Source organism: Lotus japonicus, chromosome 2 (assembly GCF_012489685.1).
Source record: "Lotus japonicus ecotype B-129 chromosome 2, LjGifu_v1.2".
Lineage (NCBI taxonomy): Eukaryota > Viridiplantae > Streptophyta > Magnoliopsida > Fabales > Fabaceae > Lotus > Lotus japonicus.
In genome coordinates this window covers 92078111-92105788 of record NC_080042.1, presented here as the reverse complement: position 1 = coordinate 92105788, position 27678 = coordinate 92078111, and the positions used below count along the sequence as shown (strand labels likewise).

At 36.8% G+C, this 27678-nt stretch overlaps 1 protein-coding gene across 1 annotated transcript; it reads left to right on the top strand.

The window, feature by feature from the left end:
• Positions 1 to 10006: 10006 nt before the first annotated feature.
• On the top strand, positions 10007 to 20471 carry LOC130741056 (chaperone protein dnaJ 13). Its single transcript, XM_057593832.1, has 14 exons — positions 10007 to 10130; positions 10241 to 10395; positions 10490 to 10776; positions 11484 to 11681; positions 11774 to 11888; positions 12366 to 12452; positions 12793 to 12881; positions 14389 to 14473; positions 15125 to 15178; positions 16391 to 16471; positions 17387 to 17464; positions 18393 to 18629; positions 19540 to 19647; positions 19951 to 20471. Exons 2-14 carry the CDS (start codon positions 10252 to 10254, stop codon positions 20005 to 20007), a joined length of 1620 nt encoding a protein of 539 aa, XP_057449815.1. The 5' UTR covers positions 10007 to 10130; positions 10241 to 10251; the 3' UTR covers positions 20008 to 20471.
• Positions 20472 to 27678: the final 7207 nt, after the last annotated feature.

Genomic DNA, 27678 nt, shown 5'->3' with positions numbered 1-27678 from the left:
TGCGTGTCAGAAGTGACCATGGTGGAGAGTTTGAGAATGACAAGTTTGAGAGTCTGTTTGATTCCTATGGAATTGCACATGATTTCTCTTGTCTCAGAACTCCTCAACAAAATGGTGTTGTTGAGAGGAAGAACAGAACTCTTCAGGAGATGGCTAGAACCATGCTCCAAGAAACTGGCATGGCTAAGCACTTTTGGGCAGAGCAGTAAATACAGCATGTTACATTCAGAACAGAATCTCCGTGAGACCAATTCTGAATAAGACTCCTTATGAATTGTGGAAGAACATAAAACCCAACATTCTTATTTTCATCCTTTTGGATGTGTTTGTTATGTTCTCAATACTAAGGATAGATTGCATAAATTTGATGCTAAATCTTCTAAGTGTCTATTACTTGGTTATTCTGAGAGATCTAAAGGTTTTAGATTTTATAATACTGATGCTAAGACTATTGAAGAATCTATTCATGTTAGATTTGACGATAAGCTTGACTCTGACCAGTCAAAGCTAGTTGAGAAGTTTGCAGATTTAAGCATTAATGTTTCTGACAAAGGCAAAGCTCCAGAGGAAGCTGAGCCAGAGGAGATGAACCAGAGGAAGAAGCTGGTCCCTCTAACTCACAAACTCTGAAGAAGAGCAGAATCACTGCAGCTCACCCTAAGGAATTGATTCTGGGCAACAAAGACGAACCAGTCAGAACCAGATCAGCCTTCAGACCCTCTGAAGAGACCTTGCTCAGTCTGAAAGGATTGGTGTCCTTAATTGAACCCAAGTCCATAGATGAAGCTCTTCAGGACAAGGATTGGATTCTGGCCATGGAAGAAGAATTGATTCAATTCTCCAAGAACGATGTTTGGAGTTTAGTGAAGAAGCCTGAGAGTGTCCATGTAATTGGAACAAAATGGGTATTCAGAAACAAGCTGAATGAGAAAGGAGATGTAGTCAGAAACAAGGCAAGGCTAGTTGCTCAAGGCTACAGCCAGCAGGAAGGAATAGACTACACTGAAACATTTGCTCCAGTAGCAAGACTGGAGGCAATCAGACTGTTGATCTCTTTTTCAGTAAATCACAACATAGTTCTACATCAGATGGACGTGAAGAGTGCCTTCCTAAATGGTTATATTTCAGAGGAAGTCTATGTTCATCAACCCCCAGGTTTTGAAGATGAGAAGAAGCCAGACCATGTGTTCAAATTGAAGAAATCACTCTATGGTCTGAAGCAAGCTCCCAGAGCATGGTATGAGAGACTCAGCTCATTCCTTCTGGAGAATGAGTTTGTAAGGGGTAAAGTAGATACAACTCTCTTTTGCAAGACTTATAAAGATGATATCTTAATTGTGCAAATTTATGTTGATGATATTATATTTGGTTCTGCTAATCAATCTCTATGCAAAGAATTTTCTGAGATGATGCAGGCTGAATTTGAGATGAGTATGATGGGAGAATTAAAGTACTTTCTGGGAATACAAGTTGATCAAACACCAGAAGGAACATATATCCATCAGAGCAAGTACACTAAAGAACTTCTGAAGAAGTTCAATATGCTGGAATCTACAGTGGCCAAGACTCCAATGCATCCTACATGCATTATGGAGAAAGAAGATAAAAGTGGTAAAGTATGTCATAAGCTCTATCGTGGCATGATAGGTTCACTTCTATACTTAACTGCATCTAGGCCAGACATACTATTTAGTGTTCATTTATGTGCTCGTTTCCAATCAGATCCAAGGGAAACCCACTTAACTGCTGTTAAGAGGATCCTAAGGTATTTGAAAGGCACCACTAACCTTGGCTTGATGTATAAGAAAACATCAGAGTATAAGCTTTCAGATTATTGTGATGCTGATTATGCTGGAGATAGAACAGAGAGAAAAAGTACTTTTGGAAATTGTCAATTTCTAGGAAGTAATCTAGTCTCATGGGCAAGCAAGAGGCAATCAACCATTGCACTATCAACTGCAGAGGCAGAATATATCTCAGCAGCAATATGCAGCACTCAGATGCTCTGGATGAAACATCAGCTGGAGGATTATCAGATCCTTGAGAGCAATATCACAATCTATTGTGATAACACTGCTGCAATCTCATTGAGTAAGAATCCTATCTTGCATTCAAGGGCAAAGCACATTGAGGTAAAGTATCACTTTATTAGAGATTATGTACAGAAGGGCGTACTTCTTCTGAAGTTTGTTGATACTGACCATCAATGGGCAAATATCTTTACAAAGCCCTTAGCAGAGGATAGATTTAATTTTATTCTGAAAAATCTGAACATGGACTTTTGTCCAGAGTGAAGATGGATCAGAACCTCTGACTATGATACTTCTCGATCAGAAGATGTCTAGTCCAGAAGGTAACTCAATCAGAGTGTGTGTACCCATTGGTACTGACTCTGAAGCTGAGACAGCAACACGTGTATCAGTATTTCTGATGCATAGTTCCTTGTGCCCGTGTGACAGTCTGTTATGATTGCGTGTAGATGTGCTTCTCTCCTGTGTGTGATAGGTGTATTTACTGTGAATATCTATCTTTAATTTTCAACCGTTGATCTTAAATTGCTTTTTGAATCAACAACGGTTATTTGTCAAAACCCACTATACACACACGATCTCCTTCACTTTCGGTTTTTACTCTCTCTCTCTCTTGCTATTTCAAAACCGCTTATCCTCGATTTCTCTCTCGATCTCTCTTCATCTTTCAACCTTCATCTTCTACCTAAACCTTCAACCGCTTCAAAAATGGTGAGTCAAACCAGAAGAGCTACTGCAGATGCAACCCAGTTCCCTCATATGGTAGTTGGTCTAGCAACGGGTCAAAGGGGCCCTGAGAATCCGACTCAAGATCAAGGTCAAGCTCAAGAGCAAATTATTCCAATTGCAGAACGGGGCTGTGCCGTTCACTGTGTATATGCTCCTGAGGAACTTCAAGTCCTGGCAGAATGGAGATTCGACCTCGACAACCTTGCTACGAATGGGTATGATCTTCGTCCTGAAGTCCAAGTCCAAGGTTGGGGAAATTACTTCAACAGGCTTCGAGGACCGGTGTATGATAAACTGATCAAGGAATTCTGGAAGCACGCCGACTGCGATGATACTCAGGTGGTATCTCACATTCTTGGAAGAAAGATCATCATCACAGAGAAGTCTTTCGTAAACTTGCTGGGTGCAGAAACTGCTTTTGGGTATCGTTTCCAGTTCACTGAATCGAAGCTGAAACCCAAGACGAAGGATGAAACCAACAAGGCCCTGTACACCAATTACAAACCGGGCAAGACGAATTACAAGGTGATGGACCTTCATCCCAAGCTCAGGATCTGGCACAATATTTTGCTCAACTGCATAAACCAGAGACCAAAGGGCACTTCCCCAGACTACATCAACTTCAACCAGAAGGCAATGTTATTCTTCATCCAAGACAAGAAGAAGATCTGCCTTCCCTACTTCCTGTTCTCCTACTTGAAGGAATGTATCCGGAAGTCTCGTACCACTGCCTCCATCAAGTCAGCAATCAAGTATATTCCCTTCGGGAGACTGTTGTCTGATCTCTTCATTGAGAGTGGCCTCATTCAAGATCTGATAAATGCTGGATGCACAGAGGATCTGACCACTATTGTCAGTGATGTCTTCACTGCAAATTCTCTGAAGAAAATGGGCCTAGTCAAGAAGAAGATTGCTCCTGCCCATGAAGACACATCTTCTGAGATCAGAAGTAGAAGGGTGCCTCTGAATGACTACCCTCTGTGGACACAGGCTGACAATCCTGAAGCCATTAGGTGTTATGTTGAAGACCTAAGGGCTCAAGGCTTTGAAATTGATCTCGATGAATTTTTCAGCCGACTGCCGCCAGCTCCAGAGTTTCCTTCTCCTATCAAGAAGAAAGCTCAGAGGAAGATGATCCTAGAAGAATCTTCTGAGGAATCAGATGTCCCTCTGATCAAAAAGAAGAAGGCTGGTCAATCCAAGAGAAAGCATGATGAAACCAGCAAGCCTGATGATGGTGATGATGGTGATGATGGTGATAATGAGGATGGTCCTCCTAAGAAGAAGAAGAAGCAGGTCAGAATTGTGGTGAAGCCTACTCGGGTGGAACCAACTGCTGAAGTGATCAGAAGGATTGAAACTCCTGCCAGAGTGACAAGATCATCAGCACATTCAAGTAAGTCTGTCGTTGCTTCTGATGATGATTTGAATTTATTTGATGCACTCCCCATATCAGTCTTGCTCAAACAATCTTCAAATCCCCTCACTCCTATTCCTGAATCCCAACCAGCTGCACAAACCACCTCTCCACCACATTCCCCAAGGTCTTCATTTTTTCAACCTTCCCCTACTGAAGCACCTCTCTGGAATTTGCTCAAGAACCAACCCTCTAGGTCAGAAGAACCAACCTCTCCCATTACCATTCCGTACAACCCATTAACTTATGAACCCATCATTCATGAACAACCAGAGCCTAACCCAACAGAACCTGGACCCAGAACTTCTGATCACTCTGTCCCAAGAGCATCAGAACGTCTGGCTCTCAGAACCACGGATACAGACTCTTCCACAGCCCTTACACCCGTATCCTTCCCAACCAATGTTGCTGACTCTTCTCCCTCCAATAACTCTGAATCCATTAGAAAATTCATGGAGGTCATAAAAGAAAAGGTGTCTACCTTAGAAGAGTATTATCTCACTTGTCCAAGCCCTAGGAGATATCCTGGCCCTAGACCTGAACGTCTAGTTGACCCAGATGAACCTATCTTGGCCAATCCTTTACATGAGGCAGACCCTTTGGCTCCACAAGCTCACCTTGTCCCTGACCAACAAGAGCCTATTCAACCAGAACCTGAACCAGAACAATCTGTGTCTAACCAATCCTCGGTTAGATCACCCCATCCTCTGGTTGAAACTTCAGAACCTCACCTTGGAACTTCTGAACCAAATGCTCAAATGTTTAACATTGGCTCTCCACAAGGTGCCTCTGAAGCTCACATCAGCAATCACCCAGCCTCTCCTGAAACCAACCTCTCTATCATTCCTTACACTCACCTCCGACCCACATCTCTCTCTCAGTGCATCAATATTTTCTATCGTGAAGCCTCTTTGATGCTACGCAATGTGCAAGGTCAGACTGACCTAAGTGAGAATGCTGAACATGTGGCTGAAGTGTGGAATAATCTGGGCACTTGGCTAGTGGCTCAAGTTCCAGTTATGATGCAGCTCCTGCATGCAGAAGGAAGTCAGAGGATCGAGGCCGCAAAGCAAAGGTTTGCTAGAAGGGTAGCTCTTCATGAACAAGAACAGAGACATAAGCTTCTTGAAGCTATTGAAGAGGCTAAGAGAAAGAAAGAACAAGCAGAAGAAGCTGCACGTCAAGCAGCAGCTCAAGCTGAACAAGCCAGACTAGAGGCAGAACGACTTGAAGCTGAGGCTGAAGCCCTTAGATGCCAAGCACTTGCACCAGTAGTATTTACTCCTGCTGCTTCTGCTTTCATTCCAGCTCCTCAAGCTGCTCAGAATGTTCCTTCCAGTTCTACTCAGTCAAGCTCGTCCAGACTCGACATCATGGAACAGCGTCTTGACACTCATGAATCCATGCTACTCGAAATGAAGCACATGATGATGGAACTTCTGCGTCGATCTGATAAACCCTAGTTTTAGGATCTCTTCGCTTTTCTTTTTCTTTAACTTTGTTTTATTTCGTTAACTTCTATTTCTTTTTATATATTTATTCTACTTTGTTCATGTGTGATTATCTATGCATATCTATCTATATTTTTGTCACATATGCTTGCAAAAATCTTTTTATTCATAATTTCTTTTTGTTTACATCATACATTCTTTTCCTAAAGTCTAGAATGGAGGATCCCTCCTCATTCTTCTGCACTCCTGGCGCTGCTCTGACCTATCCTTCTCCAGACGCTCCAGTGCATACTGGATGTTGTTGAGCTTGTCCTTTAGCTCATCCCTCTCCAGAATCTCTTCTGCAGTCTTGAGCTTCTCTTCAAAACTCTCTTTTTCTTCCAGCAGCTTGAGTTCAAGCTGGCTGAGTTCTTGCACCTCCTCCACGAAGGCAAGAAATTCCCTCAGGTCTCTTTTCAACTCTGGACGCAGGTCCTCCTCCAGCAGTGTCCGTGTTAGCTCTGAGATGGTCCTAGTACCCTCTGGATGCCTGATGTTCAGGAACAAGTCCTCCTCAAAGGCCTTCCTTCTCAGCTCTTCTAGTGCTACGATGTATGATGCCATTTTTTCTTTACTGAAAATTGTTCGAGTTGTGAAGCTTACCTTTCTCTCCAACGCTTTATATAGGCTTCACTTTCTCTCTGAAAGTTAATGCTCCTACAGTTTCTCGAGGTTAAGTTCTTGGTAACTGACCCTCCTCTTTACTCTCTTGGCCGGTGGTAAACGTTCTTATCTTGCATTAACTCTTCTATTTATTTCGCCTAACTCTGATTCTTGCATCGTTTTCATTTTCTTTAAACTTAGACCTTCTCTAAGGGGGAGTACCTTGTACTTCAAGCTAAGTTTTTCACACCCCAAGCTTTTTGCTTATGACAAAAAGAGGGAGTAAACCCAGTTTTTGATGTGTAAGATGTGTCAGTATGATTTATTTTTTCTTTTGGAGAATTTAAGAGTTCCACCTTCATGACCATAGATGTGTCACTGGGCAAATACAAGGAATACATTTCACTTCTTCTGAAGTGATTCTAATTTGACTCTGATACCCAAGACTCTGATACCTTGTCCGTGACTCTGATTACTTATGCGCTCTGATTACTCGATTTTCATCTATGTCATAAGTTTTTCACTCTGAACTCTTATATCATTTAGCTCAGAATCTAGACTTTACTAACGTTTTCATCAAGTATTAGATTCATGGGGAGCTAAGCTCAGAATCAAGCAGTGACTTGACTTCAGAATGAGCAAGATAAACTATTCACATCAGGATAAGTCTTATTCTATATCTCTAAACTCTGAGTGAATTTAGTTTAATGTTTAAGAATTGTTCATCAAAAATCTTAGTTTTGTCATCATCAAAAAGGGGGAGATTGTAAGATCAAGTTTTGATCTAGTAGTACAACTCTATGTTTTGATGATTACAAGTTAACCTTTTGATATGAACAATTGTGGTACTCTAACGTGTTTTTCTGAGTGTGCTATTTACAGGCTCTGACCTCAACTCAATCTCACACAAATCAGAAGCACTGTGTTAAAGAGCGACCCAAGCAACGCTTTCGCATTCACCATGTTCAGTATGAACAGTGGAAAAGCTTCAGAAGTTCTGAAGTTATACAAACTCTGATGTGGACTCAGTCACTAGAAGTTCTGAAGATCCAGAAAGTCTGATAACCAAGAAACACTGAAGGCTCAGATATTCTGATGGTGTAGAAGACTCTGAAGATCCAGAAGCTGATTAGTGAAGTTCTGATGTCCAGAAGCAAGATACTCTGAAGACCATGTTCTTCCCTCTGAGTTCAGAATCAGAAGAAACAATGGTCAGAGGATCTGGGTTTTCCCTCTGACTCTGATCAACCGGCTTCACAAGTTCCAATATGAAGCATTCCCCTGATCAGAAGTCTCCTAGGTTTAAAGGTCAAGTCGCTATCCAAGTACAAAAGCAACTGTACTTTCCTGACGACCTACCTAACAGTCTTAGACATAGCAGAAGCTGGATTTTCCAGAACTGCCCTCCAACGGTAGCATTTTCCATGCAACGCTCAACCCTAATCCTTGGAGTATATAAAGAGAGTGAAGACTGAAAGAAGTGGCTAGAAGCATTCACATACGCGCAAGACATATTCAAATTCTTCTAAGCTTTCTTTTATCTGAAATTCATTGAGTTTACTATTAGCTTTTTAGAAGCAAATCTCTTGTAAACAATTCTTTGATAAACAGTTTGTTTAGTTCCTTTAGGAGATCAAGGTTGATCGGATCCTAGAGAAGACTAAGAGAGTGAATCTTAGTGTGAGCTAAGTCAGTGTAATTGTTAGTCACTTGTAGGTTTCAAGTGCAGTTGTAACTCTTACCTGATTAGTGGATTGCCTTCATTCTAAGAAGGAAGAAATCACCTTAACGGGTGGACTGGAGTAGCTTGAGTGATTCATCAAGTGAACCAGGATAAAATCCTTGTGTGCTTTTCTATCTCTTATCTTTAGCACTTAAGTTCTCGAAAGATTTGTCAAAATCTTTAAGGTGGAAGTTTTATACTGAAAACGTTATTCAAACCCCCCCTTTCTACCGTTTTTCATACCTTCAATTGGTATCAGAGCGCAAGTTCTGATTACCACACCTAACAGTGTTCAGTGATCCGGGCCGGTGTGAAAAACAATGGCTGCCACCACCAGTGAAACTCAAAGAGATGGTTACAATGCAAAGCCTCATATGTTCGACGGTCAAAGGTTCGAATATTGGAAAGATAGACTGGAAAGTTTCTTTCTGGGTTTCGATGCAGATCTCTGGGATATTATTGTGGATGGCTACGAGCGTCCAGTTGATGCAGATGGCAAGAAGATCCCAAGGTCAGAGATGACTGCAGATCAAAAGAAGCTGTACTCACAACATCACAAAGCAAGAACAATTCTTCTAAGTGCTATTTCCTATGAAGAGTACCAGAAGATTACAGATCGTGAGTTTGCAAAAGGCATTTTCGAATCTCTGAAGATGTCTCATGAAGGAAACAAGAAAGTCAAAGAATCAAAGGCATTGTCTTTGATCCAAAAGTATGAATCCTTCATCATGGAGCCAAATGAGTCCATTGAAGAAATGTTCTCCAGATTTCAGTTGCTTGTAGCTGGCATACGACCTCTCAACAAGAGCTACACAACAAAAGATCATGTCATAAGGGTCATCAGGTGTCTTCCTGAAAGTTGGATGCCTTTAGTGACTTCAATAGAGCTCACGAGAGATGTTGAGAATATGAGTTTAGAAGAACTCATCAGCATTTTGAAATGCCATGAGCTGAAGCGCTCAGAGATGCAAGATCTGAGGAAAAAGTCCATAGCCTTGAAATCTAAATCTGAAAAGGCTAAGGCTGAGAAGTCAAAAGCTCTTCAAGCTGAAGAAGAGGAATCTGAAGAAGCATCAGAAGATTCTGATAAAGATGAGCTGACTCTGATCTCCAAGAGACTCAACCGCATCTGGAAGCACAGGCAGAGCAAATACAAAGGCTCTGGAAAGGCAAAAGGAAAGTCTGAGCTATTAAGCCTTTGAACAAAAGTGAAAAATTGTGATAAGTGAGGGACCAAAAGAGCTATTAAGCCTTTGAACAACATTAGAGCTTGGCTTAATCGTGTTTGGCAGGTTGTGCTTGACAGTATTAGCAGATATACTAATGTTTCGTCTGATGCCTTGGCGCGAGCAAGTGCTTCTTCTTCTCTAGCTGGTGTACGAAGCTTGGAGATGCTTTCGGTGGAGCTAGAACCTCTACTTTTGCGGGATTCTCGGTTCCTTGTTTAGTATTGTCATTTTGTTCCTTGTAATTTTACGTAGTAGAAACAATAATTATAATATCTCTAATGGTATTAAAAAAATTTGGTACATCGGAAAGATAATTTGCTTCCACCAGGATTCGATATCTGAACCTCCCCTTACCCAACTCATATGTCCTCCAGCTTCTACCGGCCACTTGAGCTATTCTACGGGGAATGATATTAAAATTTAATTGATAGCTAGCATTTATCTTTATGTTTTAGATATACTATTATTACTTAAGTAGCATAAAAAGTTTGAATGGCCCTAATAGATACAAATTCAGTATGTAAGAACGGTAAATCTCAAAAGGTTATGTGTTCGAATCTCACTATTTAAGCGAGGGGTGTGCTGCATGGTGGGCAATCTGGAAACATATAATCTCAGAATCATGCCTTAGCCCGTGGTGATGACCGAGAATGTTGAAGTTTTATTATTATTATTATTATTTTTTGATAAAACGTTTTATTTATTTTTTGGTCGAAACGCTTGAGAGGTTCTATGAATTTGATTTGGGCTGAACATCCCAAGGGCCTAAGCCCTAAACCTAAAGTAGGGATCGTAGCCCTTTTCTTTTTCTGTTCACTCACTTTCATCCATTTTCTCTCATTTCTTTTCCGGTCACTTTTGCTGCCTGTGGTGACTTGTGAAGGACTCCCATTCTGCCGCATCGCTGACGTAAGCAAAAAAGAAAAACCCCAACCCTTAAACCCTTTTTCCATTCTTCATCATTCTCCTTCTTCAAAACCCTAACTAACAACCGTTCCAATTTCTCAATTCTCAACCAGGAACCACAGCAATGGACGAAGAGACCGAAGCGCCGGACACCCGTGAACTCTACGCACTCCTCAACTTGTCGCCGGAAGCTTCCGATGAAGAAATTCGCAAAGCCTATCGTCAATGGGCACAGGCTTATCACCCTGACAAGTACCAAGCTCCTCACGTATGCATCCCCCTCTCTCTCTCTCTCACTCTATCTGCTATTTCCAATTTCCTCCTCATTGTTTTCAATTTCTTCATTTGTTTTGTGGTATCAGATGAAGGATATTGCTACTGTGAACTTTCAACGCGTCTGTGAAGCGTATGAGATTCTCTCGGATCCAAATAAGAGGCAAATTTATGATATCTATGGCATGGAAGGGTTAACCTCTGGTTTGGAACTCGGTCCGACACTCGATAAAGCCCAAGAGATCAAGGCAGAGCTCGAGAGGTTGAAGAAGATGAAGGAGCGGGAAAAGATGGCGGCTCATTTCCAATCATCGGGTACAATTCTGGCAAACATGTCTTTGCCTGAATTTCTACGGGGTGATAGCCTCTTCAAAGGGTATTTCTCAGTTCATCATAGGTTTTATCCTTTTTATTTTATCACTCTGATTATGGCTAATTGGTTAATAACGTTGACGATTAACTCCGCAATTAGACATTAAATATCTATTGTCTTTTTTAATTTTGTTTTGCTTAAATAGTACACATTGGGTTTAGTTTTGTGAATGAAAAATGTCGGATTAGGCGCCGCGGATTTAGCTCTTTAAGAGTCATTTTACGTGGTTAAATTAGTCGTAACTACCGTTCATTGAGAAATCAATGGTTTTCAAAGAACACCATTGTCTGTTATACACGTGCAAGTATATGATTACAATCTCAATCGTTGATTTCTCAATCAATAGTTTTCATGACTTACTTTACTCTCGAAAGTGACTCCTTCACTTTAGAGCAGCCGAATTAAGGCGGTGAAGCGAGCTTATGTAGGTCAACCAGCTTGACTTGAATTAATTAGGAGTCGCAGTCGTAGACGGAAAAAAAGAAAAAAATCAGCGTATCATTTTATGGGAATTCTTTAATAATTGAATATTGAGTCTCTCGAATGTTAATGTGCTGGAAGATATCATGCTTTATGTTCTTAATTTTTCAGAGCAACACCTACCTCACAGTAAAATATCAGCTGCTCGTTTCAATTTTGTGTTCAGTAGCTAGTTACTTTCATGATTTTATCTGACTATTCATGTCTTTAATTATGTTTCTGAACATCAGAATGGCTATGACAAGTGAAATTCAGTCTCAGTTATCCAAGCGTAATGCTGTTACATTAAGTGGCAATTTAGCAGTTGATGGGCGTGACGGTGGAGGGGCTGCTACTGCTGTATTTAGGCATCAACTGTCAGAAGTTTCGTCAATAGAATTTGTAGGTTCAGCTGGTTTACGTGCACTAGTTGGGGTGCAAACATCTCGGTGGGTAATTTGCTTTTTGCAAATAAATTTGAACAGTGCTCTTCTGTCAGTTTTAGCGGTGCTTTATATGTTTCTCGTGCGTCATATTCCAGTAATATATCATTACACTCAACTGCAACAATGGGCATAGCCATGTCTTTGAAAGATGGTTCATTGAATCTTTCGAATCTATGGACCCGCCAACTGTCAGATACAGCAAGTGGACATGTATGCTACTTTGAACTTTTCTTTCTCATGATCATAACTAGTGCACATGGATACAATTTTGGGATGTAGTAGAAAACAATCACTTTTTATTAACTGTGAAATTTGTTGATTTTAAGATAGTCAGCAAGATCTATGTTTTATAACAAGTAATCATCCACTTGATTTTGCGAAATTCAAGGAGCACTGGAATGACCTGTCCATCGTTTCCTAGTTCCAACTGAAAAGGACATATATTGAACTTGTAATAGATGAATATCAACAAACTTTGTATATTTGGTACATTCAGAAACCTAAATCCCTTAAAATGTTGTATTGTATCAGGATATGGCTACAATTGACCTAATACTTGGTGCATATAAGTGCTTACCGTTATAAAACAGAAAACTGTTGAATTGGTCTTTTTATTTGCTTGAGAAATATGAATCAGTTTTTGAATATTTTTTAACCTTGAGCTTTCCCTTCTCATTTGTGTTACAGATACAGCTTACTTTGGGACCACAATCATCTGTAGCTGTAGGGTGGCAAAAGAAAGATGAGAGAGGGTCAGCCTCTGGTGAAGTGAAGGTACTTCTATGTTTGACAGATGCATAACCAAGTCATTTGGGCTGAAAATGTCATTACCTTCACTATTGACGGTTTTCCAGTATAAACTATCATTCTAAACCCCAGAAAGGGGGAGAGGGGAATTATAACCATTGATTTTGTGTATTTAAAAATTAAAGAAGTGAGAGAAAACTAAATCAATGGTTAGATGGAGCAACTTCACACTCTCAAGTTTTTTTCCAATGGAGAGGATCCACACCCCATGCTTCCACACTTTGAATAGGGTCTTAGAGGTTGATCAATTTTTTAGTACTTTTTAATAATTTCCTATACAATATTAACTCTCTCTCAACTTCTTTAGTTTGGCACAGGTTCTTTTGAGACATCAGCTCATTATAGTCATCGATTTTCTTCTAAATCTCTTGGCTGCATCGGGGGAAGAGTTGGGAGGTATGAAGATTGAATGTAAATTTAGTTGGGATATCTTTTTCCAGCTTATTTTTTTTTTGGTAAAGAAAAAAGTATCCCGTGCTTACATTTTTGTTTTTAAATGCTCACAATGTCATATAATATTGTTGGTAAAGGTTTTGGTAGTCAAATCTTATGTGTGTACTTGATAACCTAGCATAACATAACATATACAACTTTAGGTTCAAATCTTGACTCAGTCCCACTTTGTCTGACTATTTCCATTGTTTGTTTCTTTTCTGTGTTAATGAAGTGAAGTGTTAATGAAATATCTGATTTTCAATAAATGCTTATCATGTGAGAGCTTATGTCATAAGCTAACTCCGAATAAACTTATTTTTATAAGCTAATATGTGGAACTTATTGAAATATGCCAATATTTCCTATAGATAGGTTATAAGCCATTATTTTAAGTTTAATCAAGCACCTACTTAAGTGTTTAAATCGTGAGATAAACCCAAATAAGCTCTAGAAAAGCTACTCCAAATGGTCATTACATCAAACTAACGGAACAGCTTTCTTGTATCATTTGAAAGTAACACACGTTTTTTCAGTTTATTTGGGATGTGTGTACAAACTTATTCCATGTCATGGCCTTTCTTTTGTTGAGTATAAATTTTAACTGATTGGAAGAGAGATAATATTGGTCATGTCTCAGATGGGAGTAATACAAGGCTTGGTTGTGGACTTGTGTTATGCCACTGTCAAATGAAAATTGAGTTCTGATGCTTGCTTTCCGTAGTGTGTAACTAACACAAATAATTTGGTATGTAGTAATAGTATTATATAACTTAGTAATGTTACATTTTGGAGGTTTATAAACTTATTGATGCTACTAAAATTTAAACAGGGTAGAGGTAGACTGAACAATGTTTTTGGAGAAATCATTAAAAGGACTGTGATCAAAATATGTTTGCTTTTGGTTTTTGATAGATTTCATTTGCGTTGATTGATCCATCTAGCCAATACCACCTTGTAGGAGAAGGTTTAGTTATACTATTTAGGCTAAATTGTAGCTTTCTTGCTTGGTCAAATTTGAATTGGCAATTAGTCCTGAATTGACGCTTGTTTCATTTCCCCTTAGCACCGAATAACATAGGCGGTTGCTCAGCCAGTTTTATTCTATACATCCCTTCTTTCATCAACTTTGCAGGGGTTCTATTTTTTTGTGCAAACTGCAAAGGTATAAATAATGGCATCTCATAAGTATACTCACAGAAGTAAAAATTTATCTTCTTAATTAGAATTAAATTAAAAGGTGGTAAAGTTTCCCTTGATCCGATTTCAAAATACTTTTTAAGTGCTAAATAGTGAGTAGAGTTTCTTTAAATGCTAATTTTAATTGAAATGTATATTTTTTATGACTACTTGTGCTGATTTGCATAATTAGCATAGTTATGTCAAAAATGTTTTAGTTACTCATAGGCAGTCAATGTTTAGAATTGTTTTGTATGCTGGCTGTTTGACATTAAGCCCTTTAATCTTGCAGTTCTTCCCTTGAGATTGAAGTCGGTGGTGGGAGGAAGTTATCCAAATTTAGCACTGTCCGTTGGATGTATGTAATAGGAATTCAGGTAATGCAGTTAACTGATTTTATTTGTTATTATTATTCATATAATTTGTGTTTTGTTTCTATGATTAAAAAGGTGGTTTGGGCTTAGGATGAAATCTTGCTACTGTCATGTAATTACTATCCAAAAAGTTTAGATGGTTAATTTTTAAGTGAAGGGACATAGAGGGGTTTTAGATTTTTGTAACTTCTATAACATGCCCCCTCATGCAAGTGCTTTTTAGATTTGCAGCATGAATTTTGTACGTGCTCACCTACATTGTGCTAAATTTCAATTCTATAATTTAGAAGAATGAGAGTGACAAATAGTCAAATATTGAACAACCAATTGGCTTAAGAGAGGATCTAGTCCAAAACTAGTTATTTCGGGATAAGGTATTTAAAATGCTCCACAACATTAATTTCCCTGCCCGTCAAATTAATTCATCCATATACTGTTTGTGTCCATATTCTATATTTCTTTTGTCACATCAATGATTCCTTGGCTTTCAGTTTCCACAGTGAAGAAAGTGGTTAAAGATTTAACCTCCTACCTTAAAGCTTTCTTGCAACTTACTAGTAATCTGAAGTTCAATGCACGTCGCACGATGTTTTTTTTTTTCCTTGTTCATAATTTGTTGTATAAACTGCCATACACACTTTTTAATCTTTTCAGGGTATTTCCTGGAAGTTTGAACTCTATCGCGGGGGTCAGAAGTTAATATTTCCTGTAAGATGACACTCTTCACTCTTTACATGTCTATCTTCATAGACACTAGAAGACATTTTGGGCTTTGACTTTTATTTTGATGTTTTATGTACGATGGTTTGAGAGTCTATGTTCGTCTTGATTACTAAGATATGCCAACTTATCTTAACATACCTATGGCTTTAGTACAAGAGATATATTATGATGAAGTTTTCTCGAGTTTAGATACAGCTGATTTTTTAAAATGAAAAACTAACTAGACATTGGTTGTTTGTTTTTGTACGTTTTTTCGATTACTTGGATTTAATCTTGCCGCTCCTACTTTTTTGAAATGCCTTTGTGAACTTCGGTATTGTAATTAACTTCACACATCATGTACTTACTAAGAAATTATTTAGATTATTCTGTCCATTTTATTAACTTCAGATAATAGTATGCTGTCAATCCCCATGGGATCCTGGGATCCCATCCCAGCTGTACCCTGGGATAAAATTTCCCATCCCAGCCCAGGTGGTCGTCGCAGCCGGGATTGCAGCCTATCCCGCGCAATCCCGGCGCCGTCGTGATTCTCCCCCTTTTTTTCACGAAACTCCTGTTTTCCTAAAATGCCCTCAAAATTCAAGCGTTGGGGTTATATTTTAAGGGTATTTTCCAGTTTTCCATATGAGAAAAAAACCCTAGAAGCCTCACACTTGACCAATTCCCTCTCACTCGACTCATTCCCTCTCTTCTCCTCTGTTCTCCTCTCCTCTGTCATGTTTTATTTCCTCTGCTCTGTTTTCTTATTTTCTCTCCTCTGTTCTCCTCTCTCTATTCTGTTTTCTTTTATCTCCTCTCCTCTGTTCGGTTTTATCTCTTCCATGTTTTGTTCACTTCATTCATTCTCTTTTTGTTCGAAATGTGGCTTCCCCCTCTGAACCAGCCTCTGTGCCACCTTCTGGACATCCTATTCGACCTGGACTCTTCAAGCCTACTGCTGATAACATTGACACTGATATTGCTACTATGGAAGTATGCATATATTATGAATTTCAATTAATATTTATCATTGATTTAGTATGTCTATATAAATATGGTATAAATTATACAAAATATAGACAAAAATTCACTATCCCAGCCATCCCGCTTCACGAGCTGGGAACTGGGATTGACAACATAGGATAATACTGCAGTTTAAATTTCTTGTTTGACTTACTTTGTTTCTAACCTGTTATAAATGGGCTATTATTGCAGATTTTGCTATCAAAGCATTTGAACCCTGTGTTTGCTACCGGAGCATTCGTTGTTCCAGCATCTCTTTACTTTGTTGTGAAGGTGAATCAAAATCATCTTTATATTGATTCGCAACTTATTGAGCAGTTTAATTCTACACCCAGTTTATCATTAATATGCCAGCTAAAAGGAAAAATATTCTGATGTGGGCATTTGCTTTCCTCTGACTAATGCTCATCTGGATACTGTATTTGCCTCCTGTCAAAGAGAGTGTGATTCCAAATGAACTATCATTGTAAGTAGGGTGATATCTGAGAGGTCTATATACCAAGTTTTGTAATGAAAATATTGAATAATTGTTCTCAACATAATGGACAAGTCAACAATATATCTAACAGTAGTTTGTTGGTTGTAAAGCGTGGTTCTTCAGAGTTTAGTTTTTAAAACAAATAATAGAAAACATAGTGCATTTGGTGGCCCTAGGGGACTAAAGTAATGTGCACAACCAGCATCACCAAAAAATATAGCTAGTTATAATACGTGCCAATTATTTTCCATCTATAAGTCCCTTTTCTAGTTCACAAGGTTATCAATTATTTTGCCGCTACTTTTATATTGTTGCCTAGTTTTTGTTTTGCCGTACATAAAAATGCAATGTAGAAAAAGCAAGGTCTTTGAAGCTGCGTTTTCTTTAGGGTGATAGTATGATTATGTTCTGATTCAAACCTGGTCTTAAGATCCACTTATTTGCTGAGCTTGTGACTAGGCAGGACAATACTTATTGAAAATAAAGAAAATACTTCTCAAAACTTTTCACTCTTGTAAGCTGTTGCGGTAGTTACAAAGATGTTGATCACTTGATCACCACTGACCACTTCTTATTACCAAATATTTCTCACAGAAGCACTATAGGAGGACATAAGATAACTACTTTTTAGCTATTATGACAGATATGGTTGTTTGGTTTATTGAACAGTATGGTGGTATTTAATATTTATCTCATCTTTGTGTTTGCAGAAATTTTTAATTAAGCCATATTACCTTAAAAGGAATAAGCAGAAGGCTTTAGAGAAGGAAGAGAAAACTTCTACTCAGGTATGGGTGATTACTCTAAAGGAGTAGTGGCATTGGCTTCTATTTTTCTGTATCATTGTTCTAGCTTGTAAGTTGTAACTAATGCCCTCATGTTTGAACATCATCTAAAATATACATTTAATCTTCAAAATATTTTATAATGGATAGTAGGATATTAAAACTATATAAAAATGATGATAGAATCATAAAGATAGGAAATAAATACACATAATATGCCTATTTGTATTATAATAGATTTAAGTGTAACACATTATTTTTTAAGGGAGGGGAGTGCAGGCTTTGAAATAAGGAGGGGAGAGAAGTGTAATTTAAGTTTCTCTCAAAGGAGGGTAGTCTGTGTTTCAAAATAAGAGGGGGAGAGAAGTGTAATTTAAGTTTCTCTCAAGGGAGGGTAGTCTATGTTTCAAAATAAGAGGGGGGAGTGTAATTTAAGCTTCTCTTCGGGCAGAAGGAGAGTAATATACTCTATATTTATCATATATATGTGATTAAACTTGCAATTAAGCCATGACTAAGCCACAAAATGATTACATGTGCAATTTGAATCCCCCAGGACACCATTAATTGCATAGTCATGCGATTAAGCGATTTTAATCGCATTTTGACTTCTATGGTGCTACCAATCATGGGTTTAATGCATTTTTTTAGAGTTGTGAATCTTTAGTAATTTTAAATGTCACACAAAGGACCTTGAGTTCCCATATATTTCATATCCAAATGTCTGCTGTCAGTCTGAATTACCTGGGGAATTATAATTCCTTTTCCTGAAATTCCTTCTTAATAGTTCTCAGTAGTGATCGTCAAAGAGTCAGATATAGAATCAGTTCGAGGAATGAATCATGATGCTTATGGATGAGTTTGTTTCTATGCATTTTGAACTTGAAACGAAGCCGTTGTCTCCTTAATTTCCTATGGTTATATAATATAGGTTCAAGAAGCAAGGGCGGCAGCAGAGAAATCTCAGAAACTACAACAAAATGTGGCTAATAGGAAAAGAAACAAGCAATTAGAAACAGGTGGACTGGTTATTATGAGAGCGTTATATGGGAATCAAATTTTTTTGGACAATTTGCGTTCAAGTGAAACGAGTTTCGAGTCAACTTCAGAAATCATTGATGTTACAACACCTATGAATTTTCTAGTTAATGATTCTGGCCAACTTAAGGTATGTTTCCTTTATTTTTTTTCAATTCATGCTCTCACCAATTCACAAATATTCTGGACAATTTTTTAATTATGAAAGTTTTAATTTTTAACAATTTTTTCTGCCTTCATATTCACATGAACAAAAATGGTGCAGTAAATATAGGATTGAGATAAATCACAGCAAACTCCTTTGATCAGGCACAGGCATGATATGACAAAGTTGAAATTCTGAGAAAATGATTGAACAGTAATAGAATTTATAGATAGGATGGATATTTGTTTAATTTCCTTGAGTTTTAAATCAAAGAGATTCAGGGTCCAAGAACTCGGTAAAGTAATGTCCCTATTTATGTATTTGTTGCTTAATGAGATTACTTAGTGCAGTTTTAGATTTAAAATGTCTTAGAAGTTAGAACCATTTCTCCCCTTCCACAGAGGCTCATTAATTTTACCTCTAACGTAGAAACCCACCAAGTCTCCCAGCACACTGTTAAATAACTTTGGTATCTTGGATCAGTATTCAACACTGTAAACTCCCTTTCTAGGCCCGGGTTGCAGCAAAAACTTGCTTGAAATAAGGTCTCTGAAGTGAGAAAATTTATTCAGAATTTAGTAGTCCTGTTAGATTTATATGTAAGCTGAAAGAAGCAACTAATTTATGTATTAAAATGTTGAGTATTGATTATTGAACCTTTACTCGTTATTAGAAATCCTGAATAATTTATCATGAATACACGGTAAAAGTTTATGCAGTTACGGTTAGGCATTTTCGTTCAACTTGTGTCCAACCTTGTACAGCGATCTCATTTAAGCCAGTATTTGGCATACATTAACATTATATTGTTGAGGCTTTCTTGTGACTTCACAAGTTTTTGTATATGATATGAGACTTTATTATTAAATATTGAATGTCTTATTTATTGACGCAGCTTCATGAAGGTGTAAAAAAATCAGGAATCATGGGCTTTTGTGATCCATGTCCAGGAGAACGTAAACAGTTGTATGTAGAGTACGTTAATGCTGGTAATCAACACAAGGTATTTACTGTTGCCCCTGTTACCATGTAAAAAAACTAGGATTTGACTCCTCTATAGTGAGAGACTTACTTTAAAATGTAAAGTATGCTATCATAATCGTTGATTGAGAACTCAATGGTTGAGATTGATTGAACTACATAATGTGTTACACATGTACAAGTATGTGATCCCAACCACAACCGATGTTTTTTCAATCAACGAGTCCAATGAGTCCCTCACTTTGGAGAAGTTAAATCCAAAAAAATAATTATAAACCTCTCGTGTCGGGTTGATACTTGGGCTAATTCAAAAAATTTGAAGCAGGTTTGGGTTGGTGATTATGAAGAATTACTGATACCTCAGGGAACCCATATGATATAAAGGATCATTATACACATCAATACCATTGTTGCCTCTTTGCGGTTTTGTCTGGTTTATATTGTTGAGGTACAGCATTTTATCCGTTTAGATAGAATTAGAAGAGGTACTTTTCACAATTTTTCTGCCTGGTACCTTCACTTCTTTTTATGTTGTTATTCTCTTATTTTATTACACCCCAAAAAATGTATGAAATAAGGGCATTTTAGGATGTGACTAGTATTTTGTCTACCTGTAGGCGTTGTGATTTAATGTTTTTACATTTCAGAGCCTACCCGTTTAATGTGACCTTAGTGTCTCGATGGATGAGTCTCATGACTGTCAACTTTGAGAATACCTTGGGAAACCAAAGAAATGTTTTTACATTTCAGTTTTCATTTAGGTTAGTGATTTGTGGTGAATACCGATACTGATTACACCAATATTGGCGCAATAACAGAATAAAATTGAGTGCTTTTCAGTTTTCATTTCTTGTTGTTACTTCCTTTTTCTTTTACCATCAAAGGCACTGATTATCTTTTTGTAGCTTGACATTAAAAGGCCTGATGATTGTCTCATGCGACTTCCAATTGATCCATGAATGCCCATTAGTCTTACGTTGTTTCATCAGTAGAAGGATTTCTCGCCTTGTTTATCACAATTAAACTTTTAATGTTGTGGTAACAGTTGGATAAGAGTGTAAAGAAAAATTCAGTCAACCATTTCAAAGATGTGAAAATATCAGTTTTGAATTTAATCAAGTTAATTGATGTGAAATCTTTATAATTTGGTTGCTTGACATCGTAACAAATTTTACACTATCAAGTGATATACATTTTTTTTTCAATTTTAATTAGCAATAATGGATCGGTTAAAGATTGGTCAAACTGATCATTGAACCGATTGATTTGGTTAAAGATTGTTCATACTCAAACTGGTGGTAATTGAATAATATATATTTAAATATATATACATGTAATTAGATATAATGAAAATTATTACATGCGATATCTCGATTTCTAACTGAATTTATTTTTAGCTTTCAATATATAGATTTCTAACATTTAATTTAAGGAATTTCATGATAAGATGGTCTTTCTTGCACTGAATTATAGTCTAAAAAAATCAAATTGGAATAGTTCAGATTTTTGGCTGATTCTACCATTTTTCATCAAATCTTATTATAGAAAAGGGCTCATTCGACCATGGTTCGAGTTCTCGGTCAGATTGACTGGTCTAGTTCGATTCTGGTCTAGTTCGATTTTGGCAACGATAGTTGAATAACAAAAATTTATTTTATTGTGTAAATGGATAAAAAAGCATTAATGGATTATCCTCGACAACTAATTTGTTGTATAATAGCGATAATCTTGCACAAAAATGATTACTATTCATAACATAGAAGTGTGTTTTAATATGCACATGGAACTTAATTTTGTGTTGCATCAGACTATGATCTTCATCCAATAATGACAGCGTTGGACTCGACTCGACCCATAGGTACTATAACAATAATGAATAATAACCCAAGGAATACATCGGTGGAGTTATATGTTGATGATAGTTGAATCTCAAATTTGAATAGAATGATTGTTGGCGGTGCTCTTTGTGATTCAGACAGATCTTGGTTGACAGGATTGTCAACTTGCCTTGGAGAGGGCGATGTGTTTTGTACTAAGCCCTTTTTCACATTTAGCAGCTGAGCCACAAAGAGGTTTTGCGTGCATCAAATTGTAGGGCTGTCGCAGACTTGCTTAACTGCAATGTTAAGATGTGCACTCACCAGCAGATCAAAGTGATCGTTAGGATCATAAACATGTTGAGCTGGAATTGAAAATTCAGTTTTCTTCTTGTTCACCATGAGTGATACACCATTGGAACAAATTTAGTATTAATATGTTTATAATTTAATTTTTATTTTTATTAAGATGATGATTCAAATGAGATAATTAAAAAAAACAAATAAAATTTGCTCGTAGCTAAAGGCAAGGTGTGGGTTTTTTTTTTTTGGGTTGAACACAAAAAGTTTGGTATAAAATATTGTAGTCCAAAATGTCTTTCGGCCATTTTAGTAACCAACTGTACTCTCACTTAGCTCATCAAGCTCTCCCGACCAGTATGTTACCGTCAAAAAAAAAAACCTACAAGAATGTTTTGGAGCTCAAGTATTATTTTTATAAAACCACTCCAACTAATAATTGTTTAATGATGTTAGTTTGTGATATTTTGTTACAGTTAAACTTTTATTGAGGATTGTTTAAGTAGGTTTTAAATTTGGAGCTGGAATTATTAATTAATGTTAGTTAATATTATTAGTTTTTAATTTTTTTAATATAGTTGATGGTCCGATCAATTATCCACTAGTCCGATAAGTGATTCATTGATTCAATACCCGAACTAAATCGATGATTGAGCTGAATTTTAAAATACTACTTCTGAAAATGCTAACACTCACCTTAACCTTCTTTTTCCAATTCTCTTTCGGTCATTTGTTAAAATTCATGTGAGTTATGGGTTCTACTTTCAATTTAGTGAGGCTTTCACGAGTTCTTAAACAATAGAAGTGTTAAACGAGTGTTGGTCGCCTTTTTACTATTAGTTGGACAAAACGGGCAAAATCATGGAACTCAATTTTGTCCCACGACAAGTTGCTCCTAAAGAACTTAAATACAATTCACAAACCATTTATATATCTATTAACATTTTGCAACACGTTAATATCTCTCTAGGACCTAAACTAAGCCACTCATCTCTGAACTCCCACGATGGTTTAGGCTCCTCTAATTTCCTTTTCCGGTATACACCCTTATTTTTAAAATAATATGGATGGATAAACCTCTGCAGTTACTTTTACCTAGCAGACATTGACGTGACATATTTTAATTAGAGACCTAAACCAAGGAACCATCATTTTAGAGGTACCTAAACCAAAGAACCATGATTTAAGATGGATCTAAAACTCAATTTTTATTGTCATAGGTCCCTCTATAATTATGGTTCTTTGGTTTAGGTCCCTCTAAACAACGTAAGGTGATGACAGGGGCTAAAGTCTCAGTATTATTTTACATTTAGGAGTGTATACCAAAAAAAATATTTAGAGGGACCTAAACCAAAAGACTTTATTTTAGAGGGACCAAAAAGATATTTAAGCCAAGTGAAAATATGTCATAGATTAGAAAATAAATGTAAGTGATTATTTTTTAGATTTTTTGAGGGAGGTTAGAAGACTCACCTATATTTATTTATGTACATGAACATGAGTGAGAAAATACAGTGAAATTAAAAAATAGAAAAGGAATACTCAGGTAGATACCTCAATTGGTTACAAAAGATGAGTATGTGAAAAGAGCGTCTGGATTCGATTCCCACACAATAGAGATGTAGTATAGGAGGAAAAGTTTTAATTGTGACTAAATCTAGAATCTAGAATAGTTGTCATAATTTTAAAATATTTTCTATTAAATATATATTAATGTATGAAAAATTGGTAGTAAAATTTGGGGGAAAGCTTACATATGCCATTTTTCTGGAGAGGCACAGGTGCCCCAAAAAAAAAGTACTGAAAGTCAAATTATTATTTTTTCGGCGCCATTAATGTAAATGCGTCAGGGGCCTATTTAAAAATAAAATTCTGCTTCCCACTTTTAGCCCCTGATTTTTGTTTGATTTATATTCAGTCCCTTATTTCTGTTTGATTCATATTCAGTCCCTCATAGTGAAAGAATAGAAAAATAACTGCATAAAATTATTCTCACTTTCTGGGTTCCTTAAGTGGTAACTATCTAGGAAAAATAATTTTATGTTGTTGTTTGTTCAATGTTTGGTGAGAATTTATGCAAAATCTGTGTCTCCTTGATGTTCCTCGTCAAGTCACGGTCCCAACAAGTCATACTAGAGCTTTGATGGTGACTCGAGGTGGACAGAATCATTATTTTCGAAAATGACCAATTTTTAAAAGTTCCCGAAATGAAAATCTGAGGTCAAAGATGGATTCAGAAGGTTGCGAAGAGTCCGGAACAAGTTCCGGCATCTCAAACGGAGCCCGGACGAAACCACACTCTCCCGGACTTGCCGGCGAGGTGGCCGGAGAGTGAGCCCACTCTCGGCCACGCGCCCCACTCGCGCTAGAGGAAGAAGGAGAGTGGCGGCCACTCTCGGCTGTGAGCCACACGCGCCTGATGACGTCAGAGACACTGACGTGGTTTGTTCTCGTGCTGACATGTGGCAGAATGTGTTTTTTGGAAATTTTGGGTCATTTATCCGTTTTGGGTCCAAGAGGAGTCGATTCTAAGGTTTTCGACCGTTCCGGATGCAATGGTGTGGTTCGTTTCTTGAAAATCTGGAAAGATTTTCAAATAGGACCAGATATTGGCCTTTGAAAAAACTTAAGTAATGTGTTTTTTGGAAATTTTAGGTCATTTTTATCCGTTTTGGGTACAAGAGGAGTCGATTCTAAGGTTTTCGACCATTCTAGATGCAACGGTGGTATTCGTTTCATGAAAATCTTTCCAAATTTGTGGATATGATTAGATAAATTCTAATATTTAAATGAATACGAGTGAATTGATGGATAATGACACTTTTAACCTAATGTTAGTTATTCTGAAGTCTACGCTAAACTAGGATTATCCATTTTAATGACCTCTTAACTTAATGTTAGTTATTCCATTAACCCTTTTAAACGAATGTTAGTTGTACTATTATCTCGATTAGACTAGGGTTAGTTATTCTAATGACCCTCCTAACTGAAGCTTAGTTATACTATAGTCTCAGTTAAACTAGAGTTTGTTATTCTATAGTCTCAGTTAAACTAGAGCTTGTTATTCTATAGTCTCAGTTAAACTAGAGCTTAAATCAGGGTTATCTATTAGAGTGTTTCTCTTAACTTAAGATTAGTCAACCAAAGTTAGCGCAAAAAAAAAGAGTCAAAGTATGAAAAAATGGCCATCAGCCAAACTAAATACCAACAGAATGGGCTAATGCAAAAAAGCCCATATATGCGTTTTTGGCACCAGAAAAGGAGGGGTCAGCAGCAAAAAAAAATAGCCAAAAAAAACACAATCAAATCCTTATAGAAAAGTGAAGGGCCATCAGCCAAACAAAAAAAACCAACATAATGGGCTAATGCAAAAAGGCCCATATATGTGTTTTTGGCACCAAAAAAGGAGGGGCCAGCAGATGAAAAAAAAACTGGCCCATTTTTCTTTTTTCCGAGTTCTTTTTTCTTCTGATTTTATTTATGAGCTTTTTCTAAGGATTTTTCAATATCAAAAACATACTTTTGAGACTTTAATTCACAGTTTTTGAAACTAATAAAATCTCACTTTGATTGATTAATCTGAGTTAAAATAAATGATTAACTAACTGTTGGTTGTTATTATAAATACTCTTAATTATGTTGATAATCATAATAAGGAGGAGGGATGAAAAAATGAACTAAAGAAGGTGGAGACGAATCTTATCCTTCTCGACCACTTTAAGCATTAACTTCATGATGATTAAACTCTTTGTTTTGGACCCTAGAGAGTTACGACACACCTCAGAGAACCCCATGATGAAGAGGAAACTATAGAACATTTACACTTGGACCTTGAACTAGGGTTAGTTATTTAATAGTCCTGATTAAACTATGATTATATGTTCTACTAACTTTAATAACCTAAGGTTAGTTATTCAATAGTCCCTAGCTAGGGATAGTTATTCTAGTTACACTCTTAACTTAAGGTTAGTTGTTTTAATAGTTCCGATTAAACTAGAGTATCTATTCTAATGACCATCTTGGTAGGACAGGCCACACTTATAGCATCTGTAAAGAATATTCGATCAAGATGAACCATATGGATGATCAGGATGAACATGATGGATGATTGTGATCATAATGATGGATGTCATGATGGGTGGTCAATATGATCATGATAGATGATTAGGATGAACCCGATGGATAGCCAGGATGAAACTCATGGAGGATCAAAATTGTCACGATGGATGGTCAAAATGAAATTGATGTTAGATTATATTTATATGAAAAAGGTCATGAGTGACTTGTCAGAAAGTCGACCATGTTGAACCAACACATCGTTAGCTAATCTCGATCTTAAGTTCCTAATATTAGCTAGTTCAAGCAAGACTATTGACATGTCAAAACAACATAACTAGGCATATAAAGCTTTTAAGTTTTTAAGATTAGATATTTCGGTTAAGATCAACTTGTCGAAACAACCTGATAAAGCTTTCAAGGTTGATAAGTTACAAAGATTGGCCAACTTGACGTGTTCATACAATCTAAAGTTTAATTGGATGTATGTGTAAAGTGTAAACTTGCATATACATTTAATCATTCAAGTAAATAACTGATTTTATTCTACTAATAATTAAATAGAGATTAATTTTCATGCACTGACAGTGTAAATAAGTTTACACAGGTTCATTCATATCTCATTTTTTTGGCTCATAATTAATTTTAAATTTAATAATATTTAAAATAGGAAATAGAAGGTTGTGATTGAATGATTGCGTAAAACTTGTTATATTGTCAGTGCATAAAAATTAACATCAACGAAATAACCTGATTTTAATTTTTGGCGCTCAAAATTAAAATTTTCCCGCACATATTTTGATTTATTTTTAGATTAAAACACTGATTTTAGTCAATTAATACTAATTATAATTATTTTCATTTATTAAAATATATTCATCTAATAATACTATGCTCGTGCATTATTATTTTCAAATCATAATGATACTCAAGTCAACCACAAGTCAAAATTAACACAACACAAAAGTCAACATTTACATAATTATCATTATTTGAACAAAATAATAAGGTGCTTGCTGTGGTACCTTAAGTCATATCAAGGTATGGTACCCAAAATGAGTTAGTTCAATAATAAAGACTCATATGTCGACAAAAAAATTGATTTTGTTATATCATGGTAATGCAGTGTTCCATTCTTAGGGACATGAGATATGCGAGTTATGTTTTCTGAACTTTGTTCTTCAATTAACCATGATCATTTTACGCGCATCTCCAACACTATCATTTGTTTCCTCCACACGTTCATTTTTCATTAAAAAATGAATTTCATCAGATATAGTCAATTAACAAGTAAAGTAAAATTTAAAAATGTAGTATTTATCTTGAATAATATGATAATAATCTATTAAATTACCTAATCCGGGTACCACACCAAAAAAAAGATCAGGATACCATAGAATTTACCAAATAATAATATTAGTAAAGTGAGAGTGTGTTTAAAAGAATGTATCCTATGTCCATGACACTACTTACAGTGAAACGATACACAATGGTTTATTCAACCCACTGGGCTTGCGCGCGTAAACATATTCAATCCATTTCAAAAATTACCGCCTAAATTTGAGGTTTAATGAGACATGATGTTTCTGCAAGGTGGCTCAGACCACAGACCTATCAATGTGACGTGTTTGTAGCAAGAAATCCTAGAATGCACCCTACACAGACGTGGCTTCACTTGCATCATTCATGGATGTACTTGAAATTCTATTTTATTTGGCCTGTGGAGTGCCCATTGCACAAGGGCTGTCAGATTGATTTGAGTTGCATTTATTTAATAATATCTTTTTGACTTGAAGTGACTATTGGACAAAGACTTGAGGAACCGTAGTTAGGACTAAGAGTCTAAGACCACCTACAATGGTGGTGTTGAGATGGTAGTT